The sequence below is a fragment of the Schistocerca serialis genome, chromosome 9, assembly GCF_023864345.2.
Source record: "Schistocerca serialis cubense isolate TAMUIC-IGC-003099 chromosome 9, iqSchSeri2.2, whole genome shotgun sequence".
In the NCBI taxonomy this organism is placed as follows: domain Eukaryota; kingdom Metazoa; phylum Arthropoda; class Insecta; order Orthoptera; family Acrididae; genus Schistocerca; species Schistocerca serialis.
Genome location: NC_064646.1, coordinates 64,215,219 through 64,234,755, shown reverse-complemented (window position 1 = coordinate 64,234,755; position 19,537 = coordinate 64,215,219). Strand labels below are relative to the sequence as shown.

Genomic DNA, 19,537 nt, shown 5'->3' with positions numbered 1-19,537 from the left:
TTACTGTAAAGAACACACATCAAGTTGCAGAGAGGTACAATTAAAAGACACTCACATATAGCCTTTGGCCACAGCCTTCATCAATACAACACACACACACACACACACACACACACACACACACACACACACACACACACACACACACACACCATTCACTCACTCACACACACACACACACACACACACACACACACACACACACACACACACACACACACACACACACGAGCGCGCATGCACATGCACTCAAGCACAACTCATGTGCACAAAACCACCAAATCCAGTATCTCAGCCCAGAAAGCAGTCCAGCATTCCGGCCTGAGATGTTGGAGTTGGCAGTCATGCGTGCATGAGGTGTGCTTGTGTGTGTGTGTGTGTGTGTGTGTGTGTGTGTGTGTGGGTGGGTGGGTGGGTGGGTGGGTGATGGGTGGGTGGGAGGGTGTTTCACTGACAAAGGCTGATGTGTCTTCTTTATGGTAAGTAGCTAATATTTTACTTATAAGCCTTAATGTTTCAAATATTCTGCATACTATTCCTGACTGACACACTCCAGCCATGATTGCATTTACCCAGATATGTGATATGTGAAAAGTGAGCACTTCTGGATTACTTGGTCTAAGTTAAATGTTGCTGGTCTCTAAGGAACATTCTCTCATTGGCCATCATTTTGTTGTTGTGGCAAATCTATGATTTTGTGCAAAGTTCCATACTTGAATTTCAGCATTGCATTCCTGCCAGCTAGGACTTTGCCATAACAACCAGTTTTTGCCACATGTCTTTGCCACTTTATTCAGTCATGCTTCAATCAGAAGCATTAATAAGGATAATATGAGCTGCACACTCCAGAGCCTCCTGTAGTCATATTTTTAAACGGTTAGGCAGACTGATAAATGCCTCATAGCACATTTACTCACTTATCAAGTTAATGCCAGCAATCAATCACAGGTTGAAAACAACAGCTACATTTATAAGTATAAGAAGAAGAATAAATGATTCACACTATCCATTAGTCAGTTTTTGTGTATTACAGATATATGTGAACAACTGCTATCATCAGCCTGAAGGTTGATTTGAGCACGACAGTGCCCTTACCTTCCTCTGATGTTTGATAATCTCACTTATGTAGCCAGTTGTAGCAGTTGCAGGAGGAGCCACTGCTTCAGGTGGACTCTGAACCTTGTTTCACCTTCACATTTTTTCACATTAACAACTCATTGTCAGAAGTAAAAGAAGTGCAAGTTATAGAAAAAATTCTAGGACCGACTGTGGATTGAAAATAAGTATAAACAACTGTATGAAAAAAAAAACAGTACAATCATGTTAATGGTCAGCATATCACCATATTTCGTATTTTTCACTGGTATAGGGTGTTATGGTGTTAAACAGTCTCATTCTACACCACACAGGAAGACTCCAATGTAAATTGTTCTCAGTACTTTTCTATAAGTTTCTCCCCTTTGGTCACAGCCTTTTAACCTTTCAAATACATTATGCTGGTCAGATGAGAATGACAGTAATAGCAGTTTCAAAGATCTAAATTAATTCCGCCTGCCAGTGCAAGCTTGGATGTATCTTTGGAATATGCTTGACATAACAGATTGCTGATTTTGGTTTTAGTGTCTACATGAATTGACTTCCAATTCTAATTTTTGTCAGTAGGAAGTGCAAAAAGTTTACAGTGAGATTTGTGAATAGGAGTATCAGGTACCCCAGGAGAGTTTTGTTCAGAGGATAATCCGTAGCTGCATTAAATTCAAAGAACAATGTCTGGTCACAGTGGCCAGAGACAGCAGTCGTGTGTGTATGTGTGTGTGAGTTGTGCTTATGTGAAAATGTGTGTGTGTGAGTTGTGCTTATGTGAAAATGTGTGTGTGTGTTTTCTACTTCAGAAGAAAGCCTTTTGGCTGGAAGCTAACATATATAGTAGACCTGTCTGCAGCCCAACATCGTCTCTATAGGGTGAATAGCAGTCTGTCCTTTTCATAATATTATTGTTACTCTAAGCAGGGATGGCTAGAGGACAAATGTAAGGATGTAGAGGCCTATCTCACTAGGGGTAAGATAGATACCGCCTACAGGAAAATTAAAGAGACCTTTGGAGATAAGAGAACGACTTGTAAGAATATCAAGAGCTCAGATGGAAACCCAGTTCTAAGCAAAGAAGGGAAAGCAGAAAGGTGGAAGGAGTATATAGAGGGTCTATACAAGGGCGATGTACTTGAGGACAATATTATGGAAATGGAAGAGGATGTAGATGAAGATGAAATGGGAGATACGATACTGCGTGAAGAGTTTGACAGAGCACTGAAAGACCTGAGTCGAAACAAGGCCCCCGGAGTAGACAATATTCCATTGGAACTACTGACGGCCGTGGGAGAGCCAGTCCTGACAAAACTCTACCATCTGGTGAGCAAGATGTATGAAACAGGCAAAATACCCACAGACTTCAAGAAGAATATAATAATTCCAATCCCAAAGAAAGCAGGTGTTGACAGATGTGAAAATTACCGAACTATCAGCTTAATAAGTCACAGCTGCAAAATACTAACACGAATTCTTTACAGACGAATGGAAAAACTAGTAGAAGCCAACCTCGGGGAAGATCAGTTTGGATTCCGTAGAAACACTGGAACACGTGAGGCAATACTGACCTTACGACTTATCTTAGAAGAAAGATTAAGGAAAGGCAAACCTACGTTTCTAGCATTTGTAGACTTAGAGAAAGCTTTTGACAATGTTGACTGGAATACTCTCTTTCAAATTCTAAAGGTGGCAGGGGTAAAATACAGGGAGCGAAAGGCTATTTACAATTTGTACAGAAACCAGATGGCAGTTATAAGAGTCGAGGGACATGAAAGGGAAGCAGTGGTTGGGAAGGGAGTAAGACAGGGTTGTAGCCTCTCCCCGATGTTGTTCAATCTGTATATTGAGCAAGCAGTAAAGGAAACAAAAGAAAAATTCGGAGTAGGTATTAAAATCCATGGAGAAGAAATAAAAACTTTGAGGTTCACCGATGACATTGTAATTCTGTCAGAGACAGCAAAGGACTTGGAAGAGCAGTTGAATGGAATGGACAGTGTCTTGAAAGGAGGATATAAGATGAACATCAACAAAAGCAAAACAAGGATAATGGAATGTAGTCTAATTAAGTCAGGTGATGCTGAGGGAATTAGATTAGGAAATGAGGCACTTAAAGTAGTAAAGGAGTTTTGCTATTTGGGGAGCAAAATAACTGATGATGGTCGAAGTAGAGAGGATATAAAATGTAGGCTGGCAATGGCAAGGAAAGCGTTTCTGAAGAAGAGAAATTTGTTAACATCCAGTACTGATTTAAGTGTCAGGAAGTCATTTCTGAAAGTATTCGTATGGAGTGTAGCCATGTATGGAAGTGAAACATGGACGATAAATAGTTTGGACAAGAAGAGAATAGAAGCTTTCGAAATGTGGTGCTACAGAAGAATGCTGAAGATTAGATGGGTAGATCACATAACTAATGAGGAAGTATTGAATAGGATTGGGGAGAAGAGAAGTTTGTGGCACAACTTGACCAGAAGAAGGGATCGGTTGGTAGGACATGTTCTGAGGCATCAAGGGATCACCAATTTAGTATTGGAGGGCAGCGTGGAGGGTAAAAATCGTAGGGGGGAGACCGAGAGATGAATACACTAAGCAGATTCAGAAGGATGTAGGTTGCAGTAGGTACTGGGAGATGAAAAAACTTGCACAGGATAGAGTAGCATGGAGAGCTGCATCAAACCAGTCTCAGGACTGAAGACCACAACAACAACAACAACAACTCTATCCTGGACTTTCCTGTGTTTAAACTCAAAGAACACATATTTAGGAATGCTTTTCACAGGAAGACACTGAAACTAAGCAGACCTAACTTCTGGATTTTTCCTTTCAGCAGCCACAAATGTAAAGAGTGCAAGAGTTACACACAACCATCTTCAAGACATTTAGAGACAAATTGGTCCCCCTTGAATACTGCACCTTTGGAATTGTCAATTTCAAATATAATGCAAAAGAAATTTGTTCTCAATGGTTCCAAACAATTAGAAATGGGTGTCTAAATTTACTATAAGTGCAAAACTGAGCAAATTACTTAAGATAAAGCAGAAACAGTATATTTTATTGATACTAAAATTAGGAAAGTGCTCAATACTGTATAATACACATGCTGTATTTTCTATTTATTTCAAAACTAGGAACGTATGTGGATTTAACTTCATTAGTATATGATATAACAGTAAATATGCTACCTGGGGAAGATAAAAATGTTTTGTTATGAAGGTTACAGCCTTATGATTGGAAGCAGCAACTTCTTGTACTTATAAAAAAATTATTATACTATGCAGTCTTTAAATTAAGTCACAAAATGTGGACATAAAACACCAATAGTGTTCTTGAGCCCCCATCACACATTATGTATGATTCCAAAGGTAGTGACAGATTCTTAGAAAAAGTGGATGTAAATATATCCTGCATCCTAATAAAAATAGCATAATTGCTTTCAGCTACTGTTACTGTGAATACTAATCTGTAGTTGTCACTTTTTTCTTAAAAATAATTTTTGTTGTCTTTTTAGGTAAGGAAAGAAATTGTTGATCTTACAGAAACAGAAGGAATTGACATTCTTGGTAACATGATGGAGGCAAGCTCACTGTCTATAAACGCTAACTTGTACGGTGATCTGCATAACCTTGGTCATGTTATGATGGGTTTCTGCCATGATCCTGATGCAAGACATCTGGTAAGTGTAATGAATGTAGCTGAAGGAATGTGACACATGGAAATAGAACATACAACAAACATCAATCAGTATGCACTAAAAGTAAAATAAATTCAATTTATAATTTCTCAGAACCTTTCATCTTCACATTTTTTTATACAGTGTTCATATAGTGCGTGTAGAGCTCAGTTGGCAGACATAGAGTTCTGTATTAGGGTGGAAAAGTGAAACAAGAGTTAAAACACATTCTGTAGCAGTGATAACACCTGTAATGGCAATATCGAGATAAGTTAAAAAAGGAAGATTAATAATTATTGACATATAGACAAGTGCACATCCTGCCAGCTGTGATTAAACATAACTATGATAATCTGACACAAAGGTAATCCAATAAACTTACTTCATCTCCAAATTTGTCTAACCGAAGTATGGAAATGAGGAATATGAGTCCATATGATATCTGTCTCTCCTCAAAAGTGAGAGATAGTACCTGTGAACAGCTTTTTGAGTTATTAAAAGTGTGAAATGTTACTTAACAATAACAAAATATGAGGCATGTAGTGACGGAGGTGACTTGGGGGCAAATACTGCATCATGCTTTGAAACTATCTTTTTAGCACAGAAAGGAATTTTACTACTTTCTCAAAATGTTCAGAGTTATCTTCAAATGTATACAGCATTTTTATTTATTGAATTACAATTACATGAATTAGTAACAAGCAAGCTTTCCAATTTAATAAAATATCTCTATTATACACAAGAGCTTTTACTCACAGAAACGTTGCCATTATTTTTGCAACTGCCAACATAAAATTTTAATATCTGCCAATATGGAGGCAAATGCATTTTGTATTAATAGAAGTGCTATATTTAGAAAAATTACTCCTTCACTCTGATTGATACTATGAACACCAGCATTAACATGTTTGTATGCTTCATGGCTCTGTTTAACATAATAATTTGAATATTTTCTGGCTGTACTTATATCCCCAGCAGTTGTAAAATATCGGATAACAGCATAGCAACACTTTGTTGTTAATAGTAATATTAATATGTATTCTGCCAGTCATTGTTTTGTACTCAGAGGTTCTGAATATAACTTCCCATTTTCATTTTCTAATTTATATTTATCGTATTAAGAAGTTACTATTTCCTGAAATCATTTTACTTTTGTTGCAGGAAACATTTGGTGTTGTTGCTGATCCAGCAACAAGTATGAGGGATCCTATTTTCTACAGATGGCATGCTTTTGTAGATGGACTCTTCCAGGCACATAAGAGTGTTCTGCCAAGATACAGTGTCCAGCAGGTACTGTTTAACATCATTAATATTCATATATTCATAGTTTCTTTTCCATATGTTAGTAAATTACAGTAGCATCTCCTTTCAACATTGAGTTAGTATCAGTCCTTACAATTGAATTCTCTCAAACTTGATGGGCTCATTATTGAAACACAGATACCTTACTACAAAATGTATTAAGTATGTACAACAAAGAGAAATGTTCAGTCTATGAAACAAATGCCATTTACAACAAAATACCCAAAATATTGTGAACATCTGAAAATCATCAGACTTGTGCAAAAAGGTTTCCAACATATCAGAATGAACTTTTTCAACTCCCTCCCATAAGACATCAAAATGTTCGTAAATCTAATGCCATTGTTTAAGAAGGAAATGACGAAACCTTCTTGTATGCCATGTATTCACTTGATATATATTTAACTTAATGCAGGATCCACTCACATTAATGTGACCACCGGCTGTTTTCTACATCAGTGTGCATTAACCAATCACAGGAGGCGGGTGGAAGCACTAGCAGTGGAGGCCATATAAAGCATGTTATGGGATGTTAAAAACAGTGCAGTCTTTGTCGTATTATGGAAACAGAGTGATTTATCTGACATCCAAAAGGACAGATCATTGGCATTCGGAACAAAGGTGGAAGCTTTTTTGAAACAACTAATTTTGTAAACTGTTCATGGCCTTGGTTAAAGTGTACTGTACATGGCAAAATGGTATTATCCACAACAGACTCCAAGGTGACTACGATGCACCATGGGCCATAGATGACGTGTGAACTATGGCTGCAGAGATGTGTATGGGCAAATACACTCCTGGAAATTGAAATAAGAACACCGTGAATTCATTGTCCCAGGAAGGGTAAACTTGATTGACACATTCCTGGGGTCAGATACATCACATGATCACACTGACAGAACCACAGGCACATAGACACAGGCAACAGAGCATGCACAATGTCGGCACTAGTACAGTGTATATCCACCTTTCGCAGCAATGCAGGCTGCTATTCTCTCATGGAGACGATCGTAGAGATGCTGGATGTAGTCCTGTGGAACGGCTTGCCATGCCATTTCCACCTGGCGCCTCAGTTGGACCAGCGTTCGTACTGGTCGTGCAGACCGCGTGAGACAACGCTTCATCCAGTCCCAAACATGCTCAATGGGGGACAGATCCGGAGATCTTGCTGGCCAGGGTAGTTGACTTACACATTCTAGAGCACGTTGGGTGGCACGGGATACATGCGGACGTGCATTGTCCTGTTGGAACAGCAAGTTCCCTTGCCGGTCTAGGAATGGTAGAACGATGGGTTCGATGACGGTTTGGATGTACCGTGCACTATTCAGTGTCCCCTCGACGATCACCAGTGGTGTACGGCCAGTGTAGGAGATTGCGCCCCACACCATGATGCCGGGTGTTGGCCCTGTGTGCCTCGGTCATATGCAGTCCTGATTGTGGTGCTCACCTGCACGGCGCCAAACACGCATACGGCCATCATTGGCACCAAGGCAGAAGCGACTCTCATCGCTGAAGACGACACGTCTCCATTCGTCCCTCCATTCACGCCTGTCGCGACACCACTGGAGGCGGGCTGCACGATGTTGGGGCGTGAGCGGAAGACGGCCTAACGGTGTGCGGGACCGTAGCCCAGCTTCATGGAGACGGTTGCGAATGGTCCTCGCCGATACCCCAGGAGCAACAGTGTCCCTAATTTGCTGGGAAGTGGCGGTGCGGTCCCCTACGGCACTGTGTAGGATCCTACGGTCTTGGCGTGCATCCGTCCGTCGCTGCGGTCCGGTCCCTGGTCGACGGGCACGTGCACCTTCCGCCGACCACTGGCGACAACATCGATGTGCTGTGGAGACCTCACGCCCCACGTGTTGAGCAATTCGGCGGTACGTCCACCCGGCCTCCCGCATGCCCACTATACACCCTCGCTCAAAGTCCGTCAACTGCACATACGGTTCACGTCCACGCTGTCGCGGCATGCTACCAGTGTTAAAGACTGCAATGGAGCCCCGTATGCCACGGCAAACTGGCTGACACTGACGGCGGCGGTGCACAAATGCTGCGCAGCTAGCGCCATTCGACGGCCAACACCGCGGTTCCTGGTGTGTCCGCTGTGCTGTGCGTGTGATCATTGCTTGTACAGCACTCTCGCAGTGTCCGGAGCAAGTATGGTGGGTCTGACACACCGGTGTCAATGTGTTCTTTTTTCCATTTCCAGGAGTGTAGTTGTGCAGTGTTGACCAACTGACCACCCAAATGAACCAGTGGGCTACCAGCCGTGTCTCCTCAGTGATTGTTCAGCGAATGTTGCCATGTATTGGCCTCTGCAGCAGGTGCACGATTATGCACCCGTGCTGACCGCTGCTTATCAATAAAGGCTAGAATTTGCACGCCAGTACCAGAACTGGACTTCCACTGAGTGGTGGTGTTTTCAGAAGAATTGCATTTTATGCTCCACTGGACTGAAAACAAACACCCAGCAATAATCGTTGGAAGAGACGAGTTGGGAGCATTATGGTCTGGGAAATGCGTTTGTGGCATTTTCTAGGGCACAAAAAATCACAAGTATCCATCTATCCTCGCAGTTTGTTTATCCTTGGCACAGTGGCATCTACCAGCAGGACAACGCAACATGTAACACAGCTTGCAGTGTATGTGCATGGTTTCAAGAGCACCAGGATGCGTTTACCTTACTCCACTGGCCACCAAACTCCCTGGATTTAAAAGTAGTCCCAAGTCTATGGGACCACCTTGATCATGCTGTTCATGCCATGGATCTGCAACCAACAAATCTAGAGCAGGTGGCCAGGGCACTGAAGTCAACATGACTCCACATCCCTGTCTATACTTTCCACAACCTCATTGACTCTCTTCAAGCATGTTTTGCATTGGTACACGCTGCAAAAGATGGTTATTCAGGCTTTTGGCAGGTGGTCATGTTAATGTGACAGAATCAAACAATGGAATGTCCAGGATGGAATGTAACAATATTAGAGAAGGAAAGCTGCTACTCACCATAGAGCGGAGATGCTAAGTCGCGATATGCACAGCAAAAAGATTCACACAATTATAGCTTTTGGCCATTAATGCCTTTGTCAAAAATAGACACACATATACATACAAACACACACACACACACACACACACACACACACACACACACACACACACACACACACTCACGCAAATGCAACTCTCTCACACAACTGCAGTCTCAGACAACTGAAACTATACTGCAAGCAGCAGCACCACTGCATGATAGGAGTGGAAACTGGGTGGGAGAAAGGAAGAGGCTGGAGTGGGGAGGGGGAGGGATAGTACGGTGGGGGTGGCGGACAGTGAAGTGCTGCAGTTTAAACAGAAGGCCAGGGAGAGGTGGAGAAGGGGGGGGGGGGGGGTGGAGTAGCGGAAAGGAGAGAGATAAAATGAAATAAAAAGTCTGGGTGTGGTGGTGAAATGACAGCTGTGTAGCATTGGAATGGGAATAGGGAGGGGGCTGGATGTGTGAGGACAGTGACTGAGTTTAAGACCAAGAGAGTTACGGGAACGTAAGATGTATTGCAGGGAAAGTTCCCACCTGCACAATTCAGATAGGCTGGTGTTGGTGGGAAGGATCCATTTCGCACAGGCTGTGAAGCAGTCATTGAAATGAAGGATATCATGTTTGGCAGCGTGTTCAGAAACAGGGTGGTCCACTTGTTTCTTGGCTACAGTTTGTTGGTGGCCATTCATGCAGACAGACAGCTTGTTGGTTGTCATGTCTACATAGAATGCAGCACAGAGGTTGCAGCTTAGCTTGTAAATCACATGACTGGTTTCACAGTTAGCCCTGCCTTTGATGGGATAGGTGATGTTAGTGACTGGACTGGAGTAGGAGGTGGTAGGAGGATGTATGGGACAGGTCTTGCATCAAGGTCTGTTACAGGGGTATGAGCCATGAGGTAAGGTATTGGGTGCGGGGTTTGTGTAAGGATGGATGAGTATATTTTGTAGTTTCGGTGGATGGCAGAATGCCACTGTAGGAGAAGTGGGAAAGATAGTGAGCAGGATATTTCTCATTTCAGGGCATGACGAGAGGTAATTGAAACCCTGGCAGAGAATGTAATTCAATTGCTCCAGTCCTGGGTCGTACTGAGTTACGATGGGAATGCTCCTCTGTGGCCGGACTGTGGGACTTTGGGAGGTGATGGGTGACTGGAAAGATAAGGCATGGCCAATTTGTTTTTGTACAAGGTTGGAAGGATAATTACAGTGAGCGAAGGCTTCAATTAGACCCTGGGTATATTCCGGGAGGGACTGTTCATCACTGCAGATGCGATAACCACAGTTGGCTAGACTGTATGGAAGGGACTTCTTGGTATGGAATGGGTGGCAGCTGTCAAAGTGGAGGTATTGCTGGTGGTTAGTAGGTTTGATATAGATGGAGGTACTGATGTAGCCATCTCTGAGGTGGATGACAACATCTAGGAAGGTGGCTTGTTGGACTGAGTAAGACCAGGTGAAGCAAATAGGGGAGAAGTTTTTGAGGTTCTGGAGTAATGTGGATAGGGTGTCCTGACCTTTGCTCCAGATAGCAAAGATGTCGTCAATTAATCTGAACCAGGTGAGGGGTTTAGGGTTCTGGGTTTTTAGGGAAGATTCCTCTAGATGCCCAGGAATAGGTTGTCTTAGGATGGTGCGATGCAGGTGCCCATAGCCGTACCCCGGATTTGTTTGTAGGTAATGCCTTCAAAGGAGAAGTAAGTGAGTGAGGATATAGTTGGTCATGGCGACTGGGAAAGAGGTTGTTGGTTTGGAATCCATAGGGCGTTTGGAAAGGTGGTGTTCAATAGCATGAAGGCCATGTGCATTAGGAATGTTAGTGTACAGGGAGGTGGCATCAGTAGTGGCGAGCAGGACACCATGTGGTAAAGGGACAGGAAGTGTGGAGATTCAGTGGAGAAAATGGTTGGTACCTTTTATATAGGAGGGTAGGTTCTGGGTAATAGGTTGAAGGTGTTGGTCCATGAGAGCAGAGATTCTCTCCGTGGGGGCACAGTAACTGGCCACAATGGGGCATCCTGTGTGGTTTGGTTTATAGACTTTAGGAAGCATGTAGAAGGTAGTAGTGTGGGGAGTGGTAGGGGTGAGTTGGGAGATGGACTCTGGAGAGAGCTTCTGGGATGAGAACACTTTTTTGCCTCCAACCCAACCAGTCAGACTGAACCTAAGATCAATATTGAACCTTGCCTAACTTAGTTCACTCCTCCATCCAACTGTGATCCACCACCACTGCCCCCAAACCACCCCCTGTTAACTTTCCAGAATTTTTTAACCTTGAACCTTGCCTCACCATCCTTCCCCAAATCCCTCAACATGCAAACTAAACTTACATCCACAGAAAGAACTGCAGTCCATCATCTAAAAACTGATCCTGACCTTATAATCCTACCTACCACTGTTGTCTTGAACCGCAAGGATTACCTGGTGGAAGGACTCGGTCAGCTGTCAGATACTTCCACCTACAAACCTCGCTACAGTGACCCCATTCCAGTAGTCCAGCAGGATCTCCAGTCACTACTCAAATCCTTAGGCCCATCCCAGAACAAATCTGGGGTACGGCTATGGGCACCTGCATCGCACCATCCTAGGACAACCTATTCCTGGGCCATCTGGAGGAATCCTTCCTAAAAACCCACAATCCTAAACCCCTCACCTGGTTCAGATGCATTGATGACATCTTTGCTGTCTGGAGCAAAGGTCAGGACACCGTATCCACATTACTCCAGAACCTCAAAAACTTCTGCCCCATTTGCTTCACCTGGTCTTACTCAACCCAACAAGCCATCTGTTGTGTTATCCATTTTTTGACGTGTCTCCTGTACACTAATCATATGATTAGAAATTGTATGTTATGAGATGAATAAAACACTATTCACTATTCACTATTCTTAGATGTTAACCTCCACCTCAGAGATGGCTACATCAGTACTTCCATCAATATCAAACCTACTCACCACCAGCTATATCTCCACTTCAACACCTGTCACCCATTCCTTACCAAGAAATCCCTTCCGCACAGCCTAGCCACCTATGGTCGTCACATCTGCAGTGATGAGCAGCCCCTCTCGGAATAAACTGAGGGTCTCACTGAAGCCTTCACTCACTGTAATTATCCTCTCAACCTTGTACAAAAACAAATTGGCCATGCCTTATCTTTCCAGTCTCCCGCGACCTCCCAAAGTCCCACAGTTCGGTCACAGAGGAGCAATCCCCTCGTAACTCAGTACCACCCAGTACTGGAGCAACTGAATTACATTCTCTGCCAGGGTTTCGATTACCTCTCATCGTGCCCTGAAATGAGAAATTTCCTACCCACTATCCTTCCCCCATCTGCAGTGGTCCTACAGTGGTAGTCCGCCTTCCACTGAACCTACGCAATATACTTGTCCATCCTTACACAACCCCTGCTCCCAATGCCTTACCTCATGGTTCATACCCTTGTAATATACCTAGATGCCAGACCTCTCCCATACATCCTCCTACCACCACCTACTCCAGTCCAGTCACTAACATCTCTTATCCCATCAAAGGCACGGCTACCTGTGAATCCCGTCATGTGATTTACAAGCTAAGCTGCAACCGCTGTGCTGCATTCTGTGTAGGCATGACAACCAACAAGCTGTCTGTCTGCATGAATGGCCACCAACAAACTGTGACCAAGAAACAATTGGACCACCCTGTTGCTGAACACGCTGCCAAACATGATATCCTTCATTTCAATGACTGCTTCACAGCCTGTGCCATATGATCCTTCCCACCAACACCAGCATTTCTGAATTGCAAAGGTAGGAGCTTTTCCTGCAATATGTCATATGTTCCCATAACTCTCCTGGCCTCAACCTTCATTAGTCATTGTCCTCCCCATCCAGCCCCTCGCTGTTCCCATTCCAGCACTACACAGCTGTCATTTCACCACCACACCCAGTGTTTTTATGTCTTTTTATCCCTCTCCTTTCTGCTACTTCCCCGCCCCCCTCCCCCCGCGTAAACTGCATCACTTCTCTGTCCACCACATCCACCATACTATCCCTCCCCCTCCCCACCCCAACCTCCTCCATACACCCACCCAGTTGCCACTCCCATCATGCACTGGTGCTGCTGCTTGCAGTGTGGTTTCAGTTGCCTGAGACTGCAGACGTGTGAGCGAGTTGCATTTGTGTAAGTGTATGTGTGTGTGAGTGTGTGCTGCTGCTTGCAGTGTGGTTTCAGTTGCCTGAGACTGCAGACGTGTGAGCGAGTTGCATTTGTTTAAGTGTATGTGTGTGTGTGTGTGTGTGTGTGTGTGTGTGTGTGTGTGTGTGTGTGTGTGTGTGTGTCTGTTGTTGACAAAGGCATTAATGGCCGAAAGCTATAATTGTGTGAATCTTTTTGTTGTGCCTGTTGCAAATCAGCACCTCCGCTTTATTGTGAGTTGCAACTTTTCTTCTCTGATAATGTGACAGAATAGTGTATGAGCATAGTACACTCATGATCTGTTTGGAATGGCATTATATCTGTCTAACATGTTACACTGTAATCTTTCATACGGTTAATTTTATAATATATATTATTTTTTGCAGTCTCTTGGTGTCATTATTCATAATTGTGCAACCACATTAACCTCCTATGTCTCTTTGCTTGGATTAGTGTGCTTTTATTATGTAAACTTGACTCATAGCATAATGGAGCATTTACTGTCTAATCAACAACACATATATAACTAAATTAAAGTAAACAAATATTTAAGCACAGTGTAGCTATTATAATAATTAAAGATTTTTATGATATACAGCTCAGTTTTGATGGAATTCGGGTTACTGGAGTGGAGGTTGCAACACAGAATCTACCGAATATACCAAGTAACGAATTTGTCACATATTGGCAACAAAATGATATCGATTTGTCAAGAGGATTGGATTTTGCACCAAGAGGTCCAGTGTTTGTTCGATTTACACATTTGCAACATGCACCATTTGTAACTAGAATTATGGTGAGTATTTTATTACTCATATGCTTTGTTGATGATAAGCTGTATATATTAAATTTTATATTGATTCTGACATTTCTTCATTCTTAATTTTCCAAATCAGTACATACCCATGGGTTGATCATTTATAAAAAAGTTATTTACTCCTCTTTCTTATTCATAGCAAAATATGTTGTATTTCAGAATAGTTTAAAAAGAGAGATCTGAATGAAACACATCTGGCTCTCAAGAGAACAATGTGTGATGCCTTCAGTGACTGCCATAGCAGAATATTGTCATATGATCTTTCACGAAACCCAAAGAAATTCTGATCATATATGAAAGCTGTTAGTGGCACCAAAGTTAGTGTCCAGTCCCTAGCGAATGAGACAAGAACTGAAACTGAGGGTAGCAAAGGAAAAGCTGAAATGCTTAACTCCTTTTTCAAATTTTCCTTTACAAAGGAAAACCCAGGATTCCGAAAACATTGATCATGTGAAATCCAACTCACATTTTTTTTTTTTTTTCATGATATACTGAAAGCTTTGGATCAGGGCACCCAAGTCGATGCAGTATTTCTTGAATTCTGATAGGCATTTGACTCAGTAACACACCTGTGCTTATTGTCAAAAGTATGCTCATATGGGGTATGAAGTGAAATTTGTGGCTGGACTGAGGACTTTTTGATAGGGAGGACACAGCATATTATTATGGCTGGAGAGCCATCATCAGATGTAGAAGTAACTTCGTGTGTGCCTCAGGAAGTGCATTGGGACCCTTGCTGCTCACTTTGTTTATCAATGATCGTGCAGACAATATTAGTAGTAACCTCAGACTTTTTGCAGATGATGCAGTTATCTATGATGAAGTACTATCTGAAAGAAGCTTCATAAATATTCAGTTACATCTCGATAAGATTTCAAAGTGGTGCAAAGATTTGCAACTTGCTTTAAATGTTCAGAAATGTAAAATTGTTCATTTTACAAAATGGAAAAATGTAATATCCTATGACTATAGTATCAGTGAATCACTATTAGAATCAGCCAACTCATACAAATACCGGGCTGTAACGTTTGTCGGGCTATCAAATGGGAGGATCACATAGGCTTAGGCATGGGTAAAGCAAATGGTAGACTTTGGTTTATTGGTAGAATATTGGGGAAGTTCAATCAGTCTACAAAGGAGATTGCTTACAGATCACTTGTGTGGCTGATTCTAGAATATTGCTCAAGTGTGTGGGAGCCATATCAAATACGGCTAACAGGAGATGTTGAATGTATACAGAGAAAGGCAGCATGAATGGTCATAGATTTGTTTGATCCATGGCAGAGTGGCACAGAGATACTGAAGGAACTGAACTGGAAAAATCGTGAAGATAGACTTAAACTATCCCAAGAAAGTGTGTTAACAAAGTTTCAAGAACCACCTTTAAATGGTGACTCTTGGAATATACTACAGTCCCCTATGTATTGCTCACATAGGGCTCGTGAGGATAAGAGTAGAATAATTACTGCACATACCGAGGCATTTAAACAATCATTCTTCCCACGCTCCATACATGAATGGAATGAGAAGAAACCAAAATGACTGGTACAATCAATGGGTCTTGCTCTCTGCAATGCACCTCATGGAAGTTTGTAGAGTATAGACATAGATGTAGATGTTAATGCAAACTAGGCAATGCCATGAGGCAGTATTCATTAGCATATTTACCACACATTTCTTAAAGTGCATTCAGGGGGATATGAGATCACTGCAACAGCTCCTAGGCTAAAACCATTTTCAAATGTTTGGTGTCAGTAACAGGAAATACAATTAAGATTTTATTAGAAACATAGGTCAAGCATTTGTTTGGCTTTCAGCATTGTGAAATTCTATAGTGCTCTTGAATCATTCCTCACAAACAACTGTGGTGCCTTATGTGGAGTCCTGCATTATTTTGTTCTATAAAATGAGGCATAAACCCCCTTGTCACAAATCTGTGAGGTAGTTAAAGATTATCCGAAAGTTGTACACAAATCAGACTGCTTTATATGAGTTAAAGGATAGAAAATGGAGGTAGGACTGAGCGAGATAGGGTTATAGCCTATCTGAAATGATATCCAATTTGTACGTACAGCAAACAATAAAGGAAAATAAGAGGAGAAGAAATAAACTGAGGTTTGCTAATCACTTTGTAATTCTGCCAGTGAAAGCAAAGGAGTTGGAGGATAAGTTGAACAGAATTGATAGTGACTTGGAAGTGGTTCTAAGATTGACTTCAATAAAACTAAAACAAGAGTGTTAGAGTGTGGTCACATTAAATTAGGTAATGCTGGGGGAATTAGATTGTAACTGAGGCACCAGATGTAGTATAGAAATTCGGCAAAATAACTGACAATGGCAAACTAAAGATGATATGAAATTCAGACTGATAACAGCAAGAAAAGCTCTTCTGAAATGGATGATTATGTTATTATCAGATATAGTTTAAGTGTTAGGAAGTCCTTTGTGAAAGTTCGTGTGGAGTGTAGCTTCATATGGTAACAAAATTTGGGCAATAAGTAGTACAGTCAAGAAGAGAACAGAATATTTTAAAATGTGGTGCTACAGAAGAATGGTGAAGGTCATATTGGTAGGTCTACTTCTGTATCTACATACATACTCTGTAAGACATCATACGGTGTTTGGTGGGAGTGGGGGACCATGTACAAATTCTAGTCATGCCCTTTCCTGTTCCACTTTCAAATGAAGAGAGGGAAAAATGGCTGTCTGTACGCCTCCTTACATACTCTAATATATCTTCTCTTTTCTTCAAAGTCCTTATGTGAGATATTCGCTTGTGGCAGTAGAACCATTCTGCAGTCAGTCTCAAATGCTGGTTCTCTAAACTTCCTCAATAACGTTTCGCAAAAAGAACGTCATCTTCCCTCCAGGGTTCCCGTTTGACTCAACACGACATTGCTATTCCATCTGGTCCTAGTGACCTATTTGTTTTCAACTCTTTCATTTGCTTCTCAACATCAGGGAACCTTATTTCTATGTTATCTGTACAGGAGTCCACGTGATGGTCAAGTGATAGTATGTATGTACGATCCTTCTATGTGAATGATTTTTTAAACTGAAATTTAAAAATTCAGATTTCCTTTTGCTGTCTTCTGCTGCAACACTAGACTGGTTGATGTGTGTCTGGATATAAGAGTTCAATTTGCTTAGTAATTTTGTATACGGTCAGAATTTTCTTGTATTCTCAGCCACGCTTTTTGCTAATTTGATGGTGGAAGTTGTATGCTTCATGCATCAAGGTTTTATAAATGTTGTAGGAAAGTTATTGTAGAATGCAAATATTCTTGCAAAATATAAATACTTTAGGATTAAAGGAGACCACTCACCAAAAAGTAGAACTGTTGAGTTGTCGATAGGCGCACACAAAAGAAAGAAAACTTGTCAGCTTTCAGAGTTATCATTTGACGAGCTAGAGTAAACTACACAAACACTGACACACATGCATACACAGATCCATGTCTCTACATGGTGCTAGCTAGACTAGACTAGACCAGCCAGCACCATGCAGGGGCATAGGCATGTGTCTGTGTGTGTGTGTGTGTGTGTGTGTGTGTGTGTGTGTGTTTTAATATAGCTCGTTAAAGGATAACTCCAAAAGGTAGCAAGATTTTTTTTTATTTTTTTTATTTTATTTTATTTATTTATTTTTTTTCTTTTTGACCACTCGACAGTGTCTGTTCATTGTCTAAGTGGGTTTGCAACAACTCGTTTGCTCTTTCTAAGCTAGAAAATCTCCTAGCCTTCTTGATGGACTTATTAACTTTAGTAACCAATGTTGTTATGATGAATCATCATCAATAATCCCTGTCTGGATACTGAACTGTCAATAAGGTCAGCCCTGTTTATACACTCCTGGAAATTGAAATAAGAACACCGTGAATTCATTGTCCCAGGAAGGGTAAACTTGATTGACACATTCCTGGGGTCAGATACATCACATGATCACACTGACAGAACCACAGGCACATAGACACAGGCAACAGAGCATGCACAATGTCGGCACTAGTACAGTGTATATCCACCTTTCGCAGCAATGCAGGCTGCTATTCTCTCATGGAGACGATCGTAGAGATGCTGGATGTAGTCCTGTGGAACGGCTTGCCATGCCATTTCCACCTGGCGCCTCAGTTGGACCAGCGTTCGTACTGGTCGTGCAGACCGCGTGAGACAACGCTTCATCCAGTCCCAAACATGCTCAATGGGGGACAGATCCGGAGATCTTGCTGGCCAGGGTAGTTGACTTACACATTCTAGAGCACGTTGGGTGGCACGGGATACATGCGGACGTGCATTGTCCTGTTGGAACAGCAAGTTCCTTTGCCGGTCTAGGAATGGTAGAACGATGGGTTCGATGACGGTTTGGATGTACCGTGCACTATTCAGTGTCCCCTCGACGATCACCAGTGGTGTACGGCCAGTGTAGGAGATTGCGCCCCACACCATGATGCCGGGTGTTGGCCCTGTGTGCCTCGGTCATATGCAGTCCTGATTGTGGTGCTCACCTGCACGGCGCCAAACACGCATACGGCCATCATTGGCACCAAGGCAGAAGCGACTCTCATCGCTGAAGACGACACGTCTCCATTCGTCCCTCCATTCACGCCTGTCGCGACACCACTGGAGGCGGGCTGCACGATGTTGGGGCGTGAGCGGAAGACGGCCTAACGGTGTGCGGGACCGTAGCCCAGCTTCATGGAGACGGTTGCGAATGGTCCTCGCCAATACCCCAGGAGCAACAGTGTCCCTAATTTGCTGGGAAGTGGCGGTGCGGTCCCCTACGTCACTGTGTAGGATCCTACGGTCTTGGCGTGCATCCGTCCGTCGCTGCGGTCCGGTCCCTGGTCGACGGGCACGTGCACCTTCCGCCGACCACTGGCGACAACATCGATGTGCTGTGGAGACCTCACGCCCCACGTGTTGAGCAATTCGGCGGTACGTCCACCCGGCCTCCCGCATGCCGACTATACACCCTCGCTCAAAGTCCGTCAACTGCACATACGGTTCACGTCCACGCTGTCGCGGCATGCTACCAGTGTTAAAGACTGCAATGGAGCCCCGTATGCCACGGCAAACTGGCTGACACTGACGGCGGCGGTGCACAAATGCTGCGCAGCTAGCGCCATTCGACGGCCAACACCGCGGTTCCTGGTGTGTCCGCTGTGCCGTGCGTGTGATCATTGCTTGTACAGCACTCTCGCAGTGTCCGGAGCAAGTATGGTGGGTCTGACACACCGGTGTCAATGTGTTCTTTTTTCCATTTCCAGGAGTGTAGTTACAAGATTTAAAATATTTCCATTGCATGTGGCTTTTTGAACTACCTGCTCAAGACAGGGAATGTGTTCAGAACTGTTTCACAGGTCTGTACCACCTGCAACAAATCCACAGACATCCCAGTCTTTACTAGGTAGGTTAAAGTCATCCCCAACTAACATTGCACAATCAGGGTATTTTCACACTGC

At 42.9% G+C, this 19,537-nt stretch overlaps 1 protein-coding gene across 1 annotated transcript in view; it reads left to right on the top strand.

Moving 5' to 3' along the window:
• LOC126419371 (phenoloxidase 2-like) overlaps positions 1-19,537 on the top strand; it is a 118,407-nt gene that overhangs the window by 82,667 nt on the left and 16,203 nt on the right. Inside the window, exons 8-10 of the mRNA XM_050086559.1 lie at positions 4,592-4,756; positions 5,915-6,043; positions 13,860-14,057. Coding sequence (XP_049942516.1) covers positions 4,592-4,756; positions 5,915-6,043; positions 13,860-14,057 — 492 coding nt within the window. The remainder of the gene's footprint in view (positions 1-4,591; positions 4,757-5,914; positions 6,044-13,859; positions 14,058-19,537) is intronic.